Raw genomic sequence first — 17,348 nt, 5'->3', positions numbered from 1 at the left:
GTGGATTTCCTACTTGGATCTAGCCTATCTGCATTTGTGTGGCCCTGATTGTAACAGCCTGCCATAGCACATTCTGCTGGATTGTTGCATGCTTGTAACTTAAACAGCTACAAAAAAGGCAGGCATGACTTAACCACAGATTCTCCAATGACCCATTTTCCAGTACTGAATCTCTTTGTTACTTCAGTCTTATGCTGGTATAACTTCACTGATTTCAACAGCCTCACCCTGTCCAAAACTGGTGGGTCAAATGAGGCCCCGAATACCCATGTGGCCTTGGCTGGTCCTTTATAGCAGGGTCAGGCCCTGGGGCCCTCTGCCACCTCCGCCTGGCCCTACACGCTATCCAGCCCATGTGGCACCCCACAGGACCTGAAATTTGGCAGCAGGGAAGCAGTGCAACTGTTCCCCCACCACCAAATTTTCAGACCTCTGGAGGCCCCGACAGGCCAGATGACATGGTGTCAGAGGCCAGATCTGGCTGAGGACACCAGAGTGGAGGGTCACGCCCAGGCTGAGACCCACATTGCATTGCCATAAAGTGGCTGGCATTGGCTAAGTTGAAGAATATAGTTATTATCAGACATATGGAATTGACACATTCTGAATTTCATAGGAAAAGCAGACTGACATGTTGACATTAATGGAGTTTTCTGAATCAAGCCTACATGCCTCTTTATTCTGTAACGAAACATGCTTTCTACAAATATAAGTAATATAATCTAATATAATCCTCTGTGCCATGGGCTTACTTTTAATAGGTTTTAAAATAAACAAGTCATATTTTGTATGAAAACTAGTATCTTAATATTTTTCCCTTCAAAATGCAATATAGGTTCACAAATATCAAGAATTACTGGGGGGGGGGTTATTTCAAAATCTTGCCGTTATAACTGTTTGATGTGTGAAGATATTTTAACCACTTCTGAAATTATTTTGAAAGTAACATGAAGTTAACATTTTGACTGTGATAGAAACCATTAAATACCTGCTGTCTTAATCTAGGGTAAACACAGTTTCCTCAATATCTTCAATATATCTTTTTCACTTCCCTGTATTTACTATAGGACACCTTGTATAATGTAAACACTGAGGTTATTGAATGGTTTGTGCTTATTTAAGCCATGATTCAGCAAAGCACTTAAAGCACATAATGAACTTTAAGTACCTAAATAACTCCATTAACAATCCAGATCAACTGGAAGTTATGCAAGGGCCAACTCAAGCTCTTCTGTTAACAGAGGAAACTGTTGTGATGATACATGTACTTCAAAGCAAGTGTGAACCCCTTCTCTGGTATGTGTGCCTCTCCTCTAAAGGTGTAGAGTTCTTAAGTTTTCCCAGGAAGGAAGGAAGGCTGTTAGCAACATTTGTAAACTGGTCCCCTGGATACTGTTTTTGGTTTTGAAATGGTTTTTCCCACATCAAACTGTTTGCTACCTGGTGATAAGTCCCTTACGTACAGCTCCCTTCACAGAGATAACATATTTGAAAATAACTAAAAAAAATTAAGGTAATAATAACAAAATAATTTCGGGAAAGGCAGAGAACATTTGAATTGTAATCAATTCAACTGCATTTTTTTGGCAACCTACTGTTGTTTTGGATTACAGAGACACCTCTAGAAATAAATCACAGCAGAAATTGGCTGGCCTTGAAAATAGGCATCTTTGTGTCAGCAAAAAAAGGGCAAACATTTGTTTAAAATAAACAGTTGATTTAGCAAGTCATTAGTACTATAGGGTCAGATCATAGTTAAGGGTACTTTGAAATGAAGCTGTCTTTGTAAGTTATGATGTATGAGGCCAACTATTTGCCTTTCTAAATATTCAGGGAAGACCTGTATCTCAAGGCCTTTCAAAGTGCTCTGATTATTCCGTCCACTTCTTCTCCCCGGTGTTTTCTGCTGCTCGGAAACCACAGGTGGCAGGATAAATTCTGAAACTGTAGATCTTATTTTGCTGTTAGGCTTATAATAACTTTACAGGGATGATGTGTGTTGTTTGCCAAGTTCAGGAAGGCTGTGCTGTCAGTTTAAATCAAGGCCCTGAAATTCACTTATTACAGTAGACACAACATTCAGAATAATTACCCCATCTTTGCCTTTCTAACACTTCAGTCCTAACTGTTTTTTATTCTACACCTGTTCTTGTGATTTTGAGTTCTTAGTGAGCTGCACATTCTGTGCATAGGTGTTTAAGCACATGTTCTAGTGCTGAGTGTGACCACTGCAGACTGAAGCAGGAAATACTTTGACCCTTAACTTCCTTAAAAATGTAGTAAGAGTTTAGTGCAAAAAACTGTGTGAGAGAGTCCATACAGTCCATACACTGGTAACTAGTTAATACAATAGGGCTAAGTGCAGACATTCAATAAGCCCGAGCCTGAACTGATTTAATCTTTGCAGGTTAGTCTAACCTGCATAGATTGAACCAATCTGCAAGTGGATACCAATCTGCAAGTGGATAGACATTCACTTTTGATTCAGGAAATGCAGGCACATACCTGCAGTGGCTCAGGCTAAAAGTTGAGGGTCTCAAGAGCACCCCTCCCTTCCCTTCTACAGTGCTGAGCTGGGGGGGGGCATGGCCAGGCCCTAGCAGGCCACTATGATTAGAGAGGAGCTTAAACCCCCACCCTGGCTTCCACAGTCTTCAGGTGGCTGTGCCTGGAGCAAGAGGGCGAAGAAGCTCTTGACAGGCTCTTCCCCACTTGCCTCTCAGAGGGTGAGGAGCTCTGTGCCTCTGCCACACAGATGCTGGCTGCATTCTGCCATCCCCTTCTCAGCCAGCTGGAGCAGTGATGGAGCTCTGGCTAGGGGGGAGAGGGGCATAGCCAGCCCTGCTCTTTGGAGAAGACAGCCCAGTCCAGAGCTGAAAAGCATGCTGGGATGCTAGGGCACGCTAATTAACTTAAACCAGGAAGGGGTCTGGGACAGAAGTTCCATAAACCAGTTTGACCTCAGTCAGTTAAGTCTGATACTACATTCAACTAGGCTTATCTTAAACTAGTTTCGGCCATTTTAAAACTGGTTTATGTGCACTGAACTCTTGTTCTGTTACAGCAGGGGTGGGGACCATCCAGCCCATGGGCCAGATCCAGTTGGCCGGGGACTTCATTTCCCAGCTGCCCCTGCCCGCATGGCTTGTGCCAGTCTCCACAGAGACCCCAGCATCAGCTGTGCTGGTAGCACACCTGGCAGAGCAGCACAGGGGGCTGCTCCAGAGTTGCTGGGAATGTGAGACAGTGGCAGCTTGCTCCGGAGCCAGGGCAAAGCTGTGATCTGTAGCCTACACACTCTGGGCAGAGGCATACATGCAGGGGATCACGGCTCTACCCTGGCTCCTTGCAGCAGTGACAGCCTGTCTGAAGTCAGGGCAGATCCACGATCCCCTGCATCCATGCCCCTGCCTGGAGCGTGCAGACTACAGCTCGCGGCTCCGGAGCAAGCTGCCCTGTCCCACATTCCCGGCAGCTCCGGAGAAGCCCCCCGTGCTACTCTGCTGCGCGCGCTGCTGGCGCGGCTGAGGTCTCCGCTGGGACCAGCACAAGCCATGCGGGCAGTGGCGGCTGGGAAATGGAGTCCCTGGTGAACCGGCTGCCCAGAAGCTCCCCATCCCTGTGTTACAGGTTTAAACCAGTTTCTGGTGATTTAAACCAGTTTATGTGTAATTTCTGTCCTTAGCCTAGAAGCTTAGCCTTAGGAAGAACTGGAGCTAGTTAAGGTATGGTGAAAAGAAGTTGCCTTTGCAGCTCCAGGCAAATTATCGTTGTGTTTGTTGCAGGGAGAACAAGCGGTTCCGAGTATATGTGGTGATCCCGCTGCTGCCGGGATTCGAAGGAGATATTTTAACTGGAGGAGGGAATGCACTGCAGGCCATAATGCACTTCAACTACAGGTAATGCACATAGCTCACAGCAGGACAAGGCTGGGTGAGATCTTGACAGTGGTCTGTGTGTTGTGGTGATGCTGATTATTTTTGTATGTATTATAGTAGTGACCACAGACCTCAATCAGGGTCAAGGCTTCCTTGTGCCGGGTGCTGTGTTAATGAATAAATAAAATGTAGAAAAGGATGAGAAAATCATCTGTTTATAGAGTTTGCACTGAACTCTCAAAATGGTTTTGTATTGATATTATTAGACTCTTAAGATACTTAGTAAAATGCATGGTGCACCCATTATCCAACCTTAAGAGCCAGTTGAATTGTCACATGTGGCATTTTCTAGAAGTGTGGGCAGCCAGTGTATTTAAAATTGGAAAGCAAGGCTTGCTGTCTCCTGGGATCTTTGGAAGTGAGGCAGAATGTTAGTGCTGTCTGTTTTCTTACTAGTTATGCATAGCAGCTGGATAATTTAATAATAGCTTCAGCGGTTTTAATCAATACCTATGTTCGTGGATTATGGCAAAGGAAAAATTTAGTCCATAAGAATGCCTTGTGCTGGTAAACATTTAAATATACATGGGCAACCTCACCATGACCTTTCAGCTCTCTTTTGAACAACATTTTGATTGCATAAAAGAATGAATCAGTATATGATTAGCAGTTTTGTATTAGAAGGCTCCCAAATAAGATTCTGTTTTTCCTTCAAGTGCATGGACCTAGGTTTTAATTATGCTTGAAATGTTCACCTTTCCTTCAGCAATTTGGATGCCATCACAATGCATTTCACAATTTATGCATGGTTTTTCCTTGCTGCTTCTGGTAGCCTTTTAGAAGCCTGACAATGTTTTTGTTTTTGATCTTTCTTGGAGGTTTAATAGAGTTAAAATTATGGGCAACTCTCTTTGTTCAGCAACAAATGAGTGTAGCACCACACACATTTGTTTGAGTTCCAGCATCACAATAAATGTTCACTCTATTTGATGTGTATGTGACTTCCCTGGTGCACAACCAGCGGAGGGAGCCTAGAGTTTTATTGTTTCCTTAGCCACATCAGTTCCTGCATTGCTTTAGTCTGGGAGTTTCACTGGGCTTTGTCACCAGAAGCTGACAGGTGTCTTAGATCTGTGGATCAGCTGGAGAGAAATGGACTCAGCTTTTGAACACAGCCACCTAAATCAGGCCCGTAAATATATGCACACATAACATTAATTAATTTGTGTGTGCTAGGCAGGAGGTCTTCACTGAAAACCCTCCCTTCCATAACTAAGGGAAAGGCATGGTACTTAGTTCATTCATTTTGCTGGAATTAAAGACTAAGGCAGTCCTCGGAGCTTTCCAGCCGGATGCTCTGTGCTGCCTCAAGGGGAGTTTTCCATGGCAGGTACTTTGCTTTGAGGGGAAGCCAGTGGCTCCCTATAATAGAGGACATTCAGCCTTTAGTGACCCAAAAGTCCACCTAGCTCTAGACTGACAATATTCTGCAACTGGGGCTTTACAGAGCAGAAGGATCAAAGCAAGGAGTGACCAGGGCCTGGGGCTGTGGGGCTGAGCCAGGCCAACCCACTCACTATTCTGGGCTTGCGCAGAGGGGCTGGGCCACAGGGACAGGGCCCTTCCCATCCAGCTGTGGCTCGGGCTGGGGCCACGGGAATTGTGTCCCTGGATTGCTCCCTGCGCCCAAGCCGAGCCAGGCTGTCACATAGCCGCTGCGGTGGGCAGGGCTCTCCCCCCTCCTCCCCCTTCTGCTCCCCCACCGTGGGGCTGGAGGTGGTTCTGTGCAGCGCTGCCTTAGAGATCAGGGCTGGGCCCCACTGTGGGGTGGTGGGGCAGAAAACAGCTGCAGGAAGCTCTTGATGGCTTTTTTTCCACCAGCTATACAGAGTATAGCTGGTGAAAAAAGCCACCGGTGGGTGTTCTCAGTTGTGGGCTCTGTGAGCAAACCCTCCACTTCTTAGATTGTGCTTGTCCCCCACTTTCCGCTCAGGCTATGGTGTCTGGCCATACCCTGACTCCTGCTCGGGGGGGCACTCCAGAGCAGGGTATTCCCACCCCCTTCTCAGCCAGCCGGGGCAGTGATAGGGGTCCAGCTAGGGAGGAGAGGGCTGAGGCCAGCCCTGTTCCGCTGGAGCAGACAGCATGGCCCAGAGCCACAAAACATCTGGGATGCTGCGGGATTGACTTACCTTAAACCAGGAAGGGGTTTGGGCAGAAGTTCTATAAACCAGTTTGACCTAAATCAGTTAAATCTGATACTACATTCAACCAGGCTTATCTTAAACTAGTTTTGGTCATTTTGAAAGTGGTTTATGTGCACTGAATTTCCATTCTGGTACAGGTTTAAACCAGTTTCTGATTACTTAAACCAGTTTATGTGTAACTTGTCCCTAGCCTATGTGTCCTACACATCTTAACATTTATTTAAGAAATCTATTCTGGAAATATCAGTTAGTCTAATAAAAGGTATCATTGAGGAACCAAGAGTTCTAGTTTTTTGTATGTCAGAATATAAATACACATTTTTATCATACTTACAGTGTAATTCGTACCTAATGTAGGTTGCTACTAACTTCACAAACCTATTGATATGTTGTTGCATCAGAACACTTGTATTTTAATTTCTGCCTTCATTCTTTTCAGGACCATGTGCAGGGGAGATCGCTCTATTCTGGGGCAACTGAAAACAGAAAGTAAGTGCTTTGTTTCCCTCCTGTTCGCTGTGTTAAGTGGTAGGGCATGAAATTGTAATTGATGAGCTACAAAGCATAAATTAGCTCATCCAGTTGCTGAACTGTATAAGCGGCAATAACTCAGAATGCTGCAGTGACATCAAGAAAACCTTCAAGCATCTTCAACGTAAAGGAATTGTGCTAGTCAAACATCTGCATCTCTGCTGAAATAGAAACAGGCAGTAAGATTCAATCTGTGCCCTCCTCCTGGGCAAGATCCCTAGTGTTTATTGCATTCTAGTTTGTCATTGCTGTGCCACCATGGGTCCTATTGTTGGGTAGCACAGTGCCAAGCTGGGGAATTAGGAAATTAGGGGAGATGTGCAGCAGTCCGTGTAGTAGCATAGGGTAGATCAGCTAGGAATTTCTGCATGTGATCCCATCCCATCCCTGGAGCTTACTGAGTCCTGTGTCTGTTTGCTCTGGAATCAGGTTTGTTTTTAGCTATGTTATTGTTTGGCACCCAGTGGCGATAAAACCATGTGGCTACACAACATCTGTCACACATGCTTTTTCACAACCAATTTGCATATTTTAGTTTCTTGGATATAAACCAAAGGACCACAAAAAACACATACCAGAAATATACCTGGCAGACCTTATGCATAACTCATTATTAATCTCTTTGAGTAAATCTAAAGTATGGATCATTTAAAATAGAACACACTTTCCATAGTGTATGGTGCCAGAAAACTTGCTTCAGTTTCTTCCCAAGCTCAGCTAGAGAAAACAGCTGCCTAACCCAGAGATGCTCAAACATTAGTTTCAGTTGGCACACAGCGATAGGCAGATTTTGGTCTTAATTGAGGGGTATCCATGGATAGTCACTTAAGCTGTCTGAAGGGGTCAGAGGGACACAGAGAAGCCATAACAAAGCCACATCTCTTTTTAAGAACTGTGTAAACTACCTTATTGTTTAAAAATATTTTGAAAGGAACTGTGTTGTTTGTCCTTGGCTTCATATTATTAACAACTGTTTCTCTTTGCCCACGTGCTCTTCTTCCCTCCGCCCCCATGCCCCTTTTATTCTGCAGTTGGGGGGGATAAGTGGATAAACTACATATCGTTCTGTGGGCTTCGAACATATGCTGAATTAGAAGGAAAACTTGTCACCGAATTGATCTATGTTCACAGCAAACTGCTAATAGCCGATGACAACACTGTCATAATTGGTGAGTAAGATAGGAGTAATTGCACGTCTCGATTAATCAGCCTTAAACTATGCTCTAAGATTTTCTGCTGTGTTTAAAATTCAGGTGGGTCTTTACTTGCTGTGACAGCTTATCTTCCATTTTATTTGCTAACTCCTCCCTTTCCACCCCCACTCTCCCACCTAGTGATTCATTGGAATGGGAGCCAAGTAAATTTGTTAATCAGTTAACAAAAAGGGAGGAAAGATCCTGAAGTCTGTTGATTAACTTATAAAGGAATTTTGGTCCTGAACTTCCCTGTGGCAGTTAAGTTTGTTCCTCAGCAGGGACCTCTGTCCATCTGTCCTACATCAAACTCTGCTAAATTTGTGAGACTTGTCATCTGCTGTTTGAAGAACAGAATGTGCTGCAAATCTTGGAAGGTTTGAGCAATATGCACCAGTTATCAACTCCCCTTCCTAGGAACTGGGAAAATATGTTACAACCAGTAATAGATATGATACCATCTGTCTCTGTTACTACATGTATATTGTGAAACAATAAATTAAAACTTAATCCCATTGGCCATGAATTGTACAGCAGAATGCACTGGCGGAGTTTGAGCTAGATTTACCGTGGTTTCTTGGGGGGGAGAAAAGCCCTTTTCATTCTGCTAGATCGGTGTATAGTCTTGGCCCTAAAGTAATTTAAATCAGATCACATAAATCTTTCGTCTTTTACGAAAGATTTCCATGGAGAGGAACAGTTAAGTCTTTAAAAAAAAAAATCAAAACAATATTAGCTTCCTTCAAAGTCATAGTTTGGGATGCAACCTTAGCTTGAGACCAGCACAGGGTGGGTTCCACTACTTAGCCATCCTTTTGAGAATCCCGCTGTTTCTCATATACAGAAGAGCTTACTGTGAATGATTATAATACATGACTAATTCTGTTGCACCCGCATTAGTGCTCTCTGGCTTGGTGATTTACCCAGTGTATAGATGCAAGTCGTAAAATCCCGTGGCAGAGGTGTGTGAGGAGGAGGAGGAGGAGGAGGAGGACCTTTCTGCATTTTAGTCCTGATAGCTGAGTGGTTAGGCCATTCACCTAGGAAGCAGGAGAGCCAGTTCCTAGGCCCCATCACCTAAAGAAGTTTGAACTTACTTCTCTCCAACTATGCCACAGTTTAGTCCCCTTTCCAAGCCAGCTCAAGATGGCTCATTGAGCAGCAAAGAGCAGGAGATATCCGGGGCTGGGAGGACTGGCACAAGCTAAAGAGCATGTTGCTTACTGAGATGACAGGAGCAGGTGTCAGGGTTCAAGCTAGAACCCTTCTAATGAGACAGGAAGCTTCACACTGCATTGCACTGTATCCAAGGACTACTAAATGCAAGATACAGTGGTTCAACTTCAAAAGGAGCACTGGAGAGGGGCCTTGGATAATGGCTAACCCATGACCAGGTAGTTAGGGGAGGGTTAAAATGACAGTGATTAGCAGATTTGCATAGTTACAGGAGCATACAGACATAACAGCTGATGTGTTCTCCCCAGAAGCAGCTCCTTCTCCCCCTGTAAAGTGATTTTAAAAAATCTGCTACTCCCTTCCAGTCCCATTCCGTAGCCAAATAATACAATTTTCCTCTGTGCTCAAGTATGAACTGCACTCAGAACATTTTTTTTAAAAGGTGAAACGCGCTAAGTGGGAAAGTTCACCTGATGTTTTTGTACAAGATGTTCTTATGCTGCTGCCACTGCAGATGGGAGAGAAAAAGAACAAATGTGCCTCTTGGTCCAAATGGTCAGTCCCTGCAGGGGGCATTTTCATGGCATTAGCAATAATTGGTGATTTGCACACACAACTCTCCGTACACAGAACAGAAAATGTGACTCCTGGGAGTTTTGGAAGCCTTACATACTAGTTGTTAGCCACTGGAGTCCTCCACTTCCCTTCATGCAGCATGACTCAGAAGTTATTGCCTTCTTCCTCAAAAAGGTGTTTTTCTTTTACCTTCTTAATTTTGACCGAAATATTTATTCTAAGTGGCCTCTGCTGTGAAACCTACTTAACACTGATTCTGCCCTAGTGTCGGGCTCAAATAACAGTGAATTTTGCCCCCCTAGTTTTTAATACAGTGGCAACAACCCACCAAATTCCATAAAACAAGCCAGTTTGTGCCATTTAACAAGTTAATACAGAGAGCATTAAATGACTATCCTTCCATTGGCAAAATAGCTGGCGAATGCTTAGACAACTTTTATTTTGGATTGAAAATTGACTTACTTGTTTCATGCATTGCAGTTTATGAAACATGATGTTGTGTTTTCCCCTTCATACTGCTCTCAGCTCTTTTTGGGTCTCTGACTCTTTCATCAGAAGTGCCTTTGAGGGAAGATCTGTTCTAACAAATCTTCATCTCAGAAAGTCCCGGTCCTTAGCAACCTCAATTGTTTCGCCAACAAAAATAAAATGGATAATGTTCACTTGACATTTACATTGATCTTCTCCCATTTCAGGAATGAGCAGAAGTAATTAATCCTGCTCTCTCCCAGCTAGTGCACAGGATGAGATTGTTACCCTCCAACTCCTACTGTATTTTATCTCATGTGCTAGCAGATTGGGGCCCACAGACTGTGGTGGGCTAATTCCACACAGCTGAACTTGTCAAGTGCATTTATAGAGACAGGCAAGAAGGTGGCAGTAGGGACCACACAGTGGGATGGTAAAAGGTGGTCAGGCAGAAGAGTGGCAGTGAAAGGAAATACACTGAAGATCGTGAGGTTGGAGAAAAGACATGTAGTGACACTCCTACATGTACACACAAGCATACACAGATGCTTCCCTCTAATCTTGGGACATCATGAAAAGACCAAAACCCTGCAAAGAAGTAGGCAAATCTCATAGGTGATAAGCAAAACTCTCTTCAAGGAAGTTACATTTCTTGGGAAAGCGGGAATTTATCTGCAGTGTTATAGTTGTCGTATTATTTTCCCCTCAAAGGCTCTGCTAACATCAATGACCGCAGCTTGCTGGGAAAGCGTGACAGTGAAATGGCTATTCTTGTGCAAGACACTGAAACCGTCCCCTCCATGATGGATGGAGAGGACTATCGAGCTGGAAAATTTGCTCAGTCACTCCGTCTCCGGTGCTTTCGGTATGACTGCTGGACTTCCCTGAGGACTCAAGGTGGTGGGGAGGGAGCGTCTTGTTGAATTCTTGAGTAGCAGATTCACGACCATATGCAGTTGGGCCCCCTCCCAGCAGGTTGTGTGAATGCAGGGATACAGCTCTGCTAATACAGAGGTATTGCATTCCTTGTTAATCCACAGCAGGGAATATCTGTGCTGTTGTCCAGAAATGGTTTGAATTGTATTAGAAGTACAGCTTTACCCCTACCACAAGGAGGTTCAAGGCTTTTAAAATCAAGGGAACCTATTTACCCAGTGGGTTTAAATTTATCCCAGCCTGGTCTGAATTTAGGCCAGAGTCTTGTTTTAGGCAGTTATTTCTGGTGCGGTCCTCTCCTTGCAAACAGCTGTTTGAATTGCATATCTCTCTGCCTGGGCCCTTCAACTAAATAAGGTGACCATAATAATTTGAGGGAAGTCTGAGATGGGGGTGGTGCCAGAGGATGACAGCGCACATGTGTGAATGCATGCGCACGTGCACACCTCCCCACCCCACGGCTCCCAGGAGCAGGGCCACACGCGCGCACAACTGCACGGCCCTCCCCCCGACCCCGCTCCTCTTGCAGCCCAGCTGGGGTCCCTGGAGAAAATTGAAGCAAAAGTCAAGATTGGCACGAGTCTGCCCACATGTGCCCGGCTCCTGAGTCAGTAGCTCGGCACGTGCAGGTGCGTTTGTGCCAATTCGGGACTTTTGCTTCAATTCTCTCCAAGACTGAGACAGCCTCCAAAATCCAGGACTCTCCTGGCCAATCCAGGACACAGGGTCATCCTAAAACACAGGGAAGTCACAGACAAGACAGTAAGACTTAGCTCCACATGCTAACTCGGACTGTATCAATTGTAGGGGGGCAGGTTTTTCTATTGCGATGGGAACTAGTTCCATTAGAAATGCCCTGTGGACCACAGTACAGCTATTTTCTCATTAGGATCTTTCTTCCATTTTCCATCCAAACAGTTTTTAAACAGAACGAAGGGGACAGTAAGGCAGTTTTAAGTCTGACAGGCCACTCTGTGTCTGAAACAACATCAAGTGATAAGGGTACTTAGGAAATTTGCTTTGGGAAACTTTATCTTTCTTCTTTGTATTTATGTATTAATTTTCTTTTCCTCAGGAGAAGCAATGTTCCAAGGGGTTAGAGCAATGGACTTGGAGATGGGGCTGCACCACAGACAGCCTGATCTTACAAGATGCTGAATCTGCTATCTGGGATACTGCACATACTCAGCTCCTGTAGCCAGTACAGAGTGGCCTTCTAACAGGATGCTTTCAGTCCCTTCATGTTATTGGCTTTGGGAAAACTTGCTGGCAATTAAAAAGGCAGCCTTCTTTTCTCTGATAGACTATATGACAGGATCTCACTTAAGCTTGAACCCTGTCAAGCACAGTGCACCTGAGCACTGCAGTACACATGCAAATACAGATAATACTGCGGGTCTGTTATTAATTTCAACTTTTGGATGTTTTTCTAGGGTCACTTAATTTACTAAATGCACGTGGCATTTTCTTACCATCGTGTTTTATTTTCCTTCAGAGAAAAAGCTGATGATGAGAATCACATTCCTGTTCAGGGAGATCATCCCTGGGCAGTTCTGTGCTACCTTCAAATGGCATCAACTCTTCTTTGTTTTCTCTTTTCAGGGTTGTTCTTGGTTGTTCAACAAATCAAAATGTTGATCTCCTTGATCCTGTTTGTGACAAATTCTTCAAGGAGATGTGGGTTTCCACAGCTGCTCGCAATGCTACTATCTTCGACAAGGTGAAGTACATGGCTCCTTTGGTCTCTTCCCTTCCAGCTTCCTTGCTGCCAAGAGATGTAAACAAGAGCAGCAGCAATCTGACTTTGAGTTGCTTTTGATTTACACCTGCTTGTGTGAGAGATTCAGGGTCTGAATTAAATCTTCTGTTTGGCCACATACAGAGCAAGGTTCCCTAATAAAAGCAAACTTTTTGGATAGTTTCCAGCAACAATCAGGACATACCCTAGGGATTTCAATATGCAAGCTCTAATCTGGGTGCCTAGTTCTTTCACACTGATCTCTGCACAAACTTCTAGGCTCCCCCAGCTTCAGTAGCTGATTCACTTATGCTTGATGACATCTCATTATTTTTTCCCCGCCCCCATCCCCATGAAGTGGCACTTACGTGGCCCCTCTTCTTTCCACTTTCATCAGGTTTTCCGATGCCTTCCCAGTGATGAGGTGAACAATTTAATCCAGCTCCGTGACTTCATCAACAGGCCAATATTAGCAAATGAAGATCCCTTGAAAGCAGCAGAAGAATTGAAAAAGATTCATGGATTTCTAGTCCAATTCCCTTTTCGTTTCCTGGAGGAAGAAAACTTGCTTCCTTCTGTTGGAACAAAAGAAGCCATGGTGCCCATGGAGGTTTGGACTTAAGAAGATTTAGACTGCTTTAGAGTTGAAAGCCTTTTCTTGGAGACGAGTTTGCACACAGTCTGATTTCAAGAAGCTTTTTTTGCTGAGGTGGCCACAGAGAAGGTCTCCACCAAGCTAATGTGCCTTTCGTAAGGATTTTGGTGGAACAGTTTCAGACAAAATTACACTATAATGGGAGGAAAAGAAGAGTTGGAAACTCTGATTGATGTACTCTGTCCACTGAAAAGAAGTGCATATTCTAAGCACCTTACAGATGCAGGCCACTTGTTATGAAAGAAAAGAAATAGTAATATATAATGCTACTACCAGTGCGCTCAGACATGTACCATAATCGTGATGTGGCTACGCGGGAGTTGTAGGCTCTTTGTATTTTCTGATTTTTTGTGACACAGTTTATTAGCTAGCTGAAGTAATCCTCTTAATCATCCCTGTTTTGTATTCCATCAAGACAATGCATACACATCCATAATCATTGGGAAACGTTGCCTGATTCTGCTTTGGGCATTCCTAAGATCTTTGCTGGCTGAGTTTAAATGTTACATTTCTTATATACAAAAAGACTGACAATTTTCTGGTCACAATCAGTGTTTTAGCCTTTTCCCCCACCCGGAGGGAGTACATCTTTACTATGGTTACAGCAGTCAACATTCCTGATGCAGACAGTGTGACATCGTGTAGATCTTAGCAATGGGCAACCCCAGCTGAGCTTGAAGGGCCGGCAATCCCCAAGGGCTGGCAGTCTCCTGAATTATGTTCCTTGGGGTTTACAGACCTTAAGTGGATGAAACTTTTTTTCGTATCATTTAAGATGTTTTTATTACATTTTATTCCCCAAGGGAGAATTGACTTTTTAACCAGAACCTCGGGCTGTGAACAGACGTAGCATTTCTCCTGGGGCAAAGTCTTTTGCCCTGGGATCCTGCAGAGGTACACATGCACTGCCCTAGTCCGAGTCCCTCTGAAGTATGTGGCATAAAATGTGCTAACACTTCTTTTACCTGGGACATTGTGCTGTGCATCTGGTGATTGCGGGCCATTCGAGAGACAAGCCTGCCAGGCTGTGTGCTCTTGCTGAGCACCCACTGGCAGAGGAGCAGCAACACAGCTTAGAGCACCACGCAAATCAGTGCTACGACTGTTCTTAGCCGAGCCGCATCCTAGGACAATCAGGCCTGCGTCAAAGACAGATGTATTTACAGCCCTACCTTTTTCTAGTTAATGAAAGCTTGGTGCTATGTATGAGGGAAAATACAATCCCAAAAGCTAGTCTGGCTAAATTGGGCTCCTCTTTTAGATCACAATGCTGTCTATTAACACTGCATTCAATCCATGGAGCGTTCCTCCTTCTTCCTTGCCCTCCAGCCAACCTCCAGTGAATGTGTCCAATATTTGTTGAGAGAAACCTGAAATTTCAAGTGAACCATGTTCGAGGTGGATAGAAGTTACTCATATTGAGTTCACATGTCCATCTGTAGACTGCCTCGGGGACCTACTCCACCATGAATCATCATTAGGGACCTACCAAAATCACAGTTTTGTGGGTTTTGTAGAAAATGCAAAATTGGGGGTTCTCCATGAAAAATGGCAGGCTCTGTGCTTTTGGCAGGCTCACTAAAAAAGCCCTAACATTTAAGCAGAGAAAAGGGCAGGAAGTCTTGGAGCACAAGCGGAGAGAAGGGGGTGAGAGGGAGCAAATGAGAGGCTGAGCCTGTCACGTAGGCTTAGTACAGGTGCCAGTCTGGGGCCAGTCAGGGAAACAACAGGGTTTTGGTGCTGTCTTTTAAGCAGCCAGAGACATGCTTCAGTAACTTGCTGCCTGAGGAGTGCTGTATCATGGTTTGGGGCCACCTGCCAATCTGCAGCGAGGGGCAGGGCCACTGGGGCCCCTCAGCCAATAAGAAGTGTGGGGGGACCCTGTCACAATAAGCCTGCAAAAATGGCGGCCGGCACCACAATCAGCCCACGAAATCGCCCCTCTGTCACTTCAATTTGGGTAGGTCTGTAATCGTCATGGTAATTAGCTGTCTCAGCCATGCAGAAGAATGATTCCATGTTATCTCAAGTACATCCTAAAACTCATTTGGTATAGTTAAACTTTTCTTTTGCTTTCAATTTTACTGTAAGCATTAGTACGTATCATAAGGCATGCCAAATCCTGGAGTCTTCTGTGGGGAGAGGTTAAAACTGACCTCCCTGGGCACATCTACACGAGATGTTTTATTGCGAAGCTGACTAACTAGCTCTGCAGTAAAGCATCACCGTCTACACGTGGCACTATTAGGCCAGAGTAAACAAATTAACTCTGCTCTAGGATAGTAGTACCTGACACAAGTCCTATGCTACAGCAGAGTTATTTACTCTGCTGCAGCTAATATGTGTAGATGCTGGTGGGGCTGACTGGAGCATGACAGTGCTACAGTCGGGGGCTGCCTGCTAGCTTGCCCCCCACTGTAGCACCCATGAACAACACGTGTCCCCGGATGCTGGGGGGGCATGGCGACCACCCGCAGGTGATGACAACGGCAGTGGTTGGGGCATGGCAGCAGTGAGCAGAGAGTTCCCACAGGCGGCCATAGTGGTGGCGGCAGCGGGGAGGTGGGGGGTGGTGAGTGCCAACCAGTGGTTGGCAACCACCCGCAGATGCTGCCAGCAGTGTTGGCAGTGGCCAACGGCAATCAGGAACCACCCACAGATGCCGCTGGCAGCGTCGGCAGCGAGGGGTGGAGGGTAGTGAGCAGCAGCCCTTCTGTCAAGGGGTCCACCACCAATCTCAGGGGGTGCACATGCACGCACATGCATATCTACCCACATGTCAGTAGGTAGGTGCCCCACCTTTGTGCCCTAGCCAGCCCCTCTGCAGCATGTTGCGCCGTGTCAGACCCCCACAAACTGTGCCGGAGTTTCTTACTCCACCTTAATTTCACATGTAGACCCACCCTCTGAAGACACAATTTTTCAGTCAGTGGGAGTGCACTTCTTCCATCAGGGTCCAAGCATAACCTTTAATTCTAGTCCTATAAAATCTTTCCCTTTCTTTGTTCAAAAGACATCACATATGTCCATTACTATGGTTCCCTTTGGTAAAGCATCCATACTGTTATTTGTCTTCTTTGAATGTTGACAGGTTCTAATGTAGTCTTATGTTTTTTAGTTCTAGATAAACTTGTGGCACCATTTGACAGATCCACCTCAGACGCAGCTGGCACCATGTCCTACATTTAAGCTGGTTGATTTATATATCTTAAGAAATGTAATTAGGCGTAGAGTAATTTTGCACACTACATCACCTTAATAAGTAGCAAACACTAACATTCCTCAAGGGCAATGGAAGTTTCAGCTAGTTGCTACAGTTTCTGTTATTTCATGTTCATATTTTATAGATTCAGTTAATTAGTGGTAATGTTGGGGATCATACTCGTCCTTTATATTCAGTGAGTTAGAAGTCTCTGTCAGAAGTGCAGGTACAGCACTTTATTAAAAAAAATCTGTAATGGGTCCATAGGAGTATGTTATTTTTACCTGCAGCCTGTAGATAGCTCGGTTCCATCAAAATTTGAGACCGCTGTTATTTATAATCTCTGCCATACCATGTGAAAGCCAGGCCTCCCTCACCGTTTCCTGTGCCAACACAGTGCAATAGCAGATGACTTGCACTGCAAACAAAACAAAAGTATCTCGGGATGCTGCGACAGGCCAGAAGGAGCACTGTTCTGAGAAACACTGCCCGCTCATGACCTAGAAGTCATGTAGCTGAATTACTGTAGCACTGCACTCAGGCTCTGTGAAAAGGCAGAGTTTACTGAAGCTAGTATATGCAGAATAGGTGTGGCAGGTCTCTGCACTGCACTGCTTTGAGCTGTACAGCCATACCCATCGTGTTTCAGTTTAGCAGTGGCCTAGAGCTTTTGATTTCTTCTAGCATTTTTAGGCACTTTTATGTTGAGCAAAGTTTTTAAAGCAAAGCAATTGTAGCCTGTCAAACAATCATATTAAACCACACATATAGAAAGTCATACTTGAAAA

At 44.8% G+C, this 17,348-nt stretch overlaps 1 protein-coding gene across 2 annotated transcripts in view; it reads left to right on the top strand.

Annotated features, from left to right (window-relative positions):
- The window catches only part of PLD1 (phospholipase D1), a 111,476-nt gene extending 95,566 nt beyond the window's left edge, over positions 1-15,910 (top strand). For both annotated transcript variants that reach the window (XM_019532734.1, XM_019532735.1), the window contains 6 exons: positions 3,786-3,899; positions 6,525-6,574; positions 7,648-7,785; positions 10,741-10,894; positions 12,568-12,685; positions 13,101-15,910. In XM_019532734.1, the coding sequence (XP_019388279.1) occupies positions 3,786-3,899; positions 6,525-6,574; positions 7,648-7,785; positions 10,741-10,894; positions 12,568-12,685; positions 13,101-13,325 (799 nt within the window). In that variant the 3' untranslated portion in view covers positions 13,326-15,910. The remainder of the gene's footprint in view (positions 1-3,785; positions 3,900-6,524; positions 6,575-7,647; positions 7,786-10,740; positions 10,895-12,567; positions 12,686-13,100) is intronic.
- Positions 15,911-17,348: the final 1,438 nt, after the last annotated feature.

Source organism: Crocodylus porosus, unplaced genomic scaffold (genome assembly GCF_001723895.1).
Source record: "Crocodylus porosus isolate Cpor-Errol unplaced genomic scaffold, CroPor_comp1, whole genome shotgun sequence".
In the NCBI taxonomy this organism is placed as follows: Eukaryota; Metazoa; Chordata; order Crocodylia; family Crocodylidae; genus Crocodylus; species Crocodylus porosus.
This window is presented reverse-complemented; position numbering and strand designations above follow the sequence as displayed.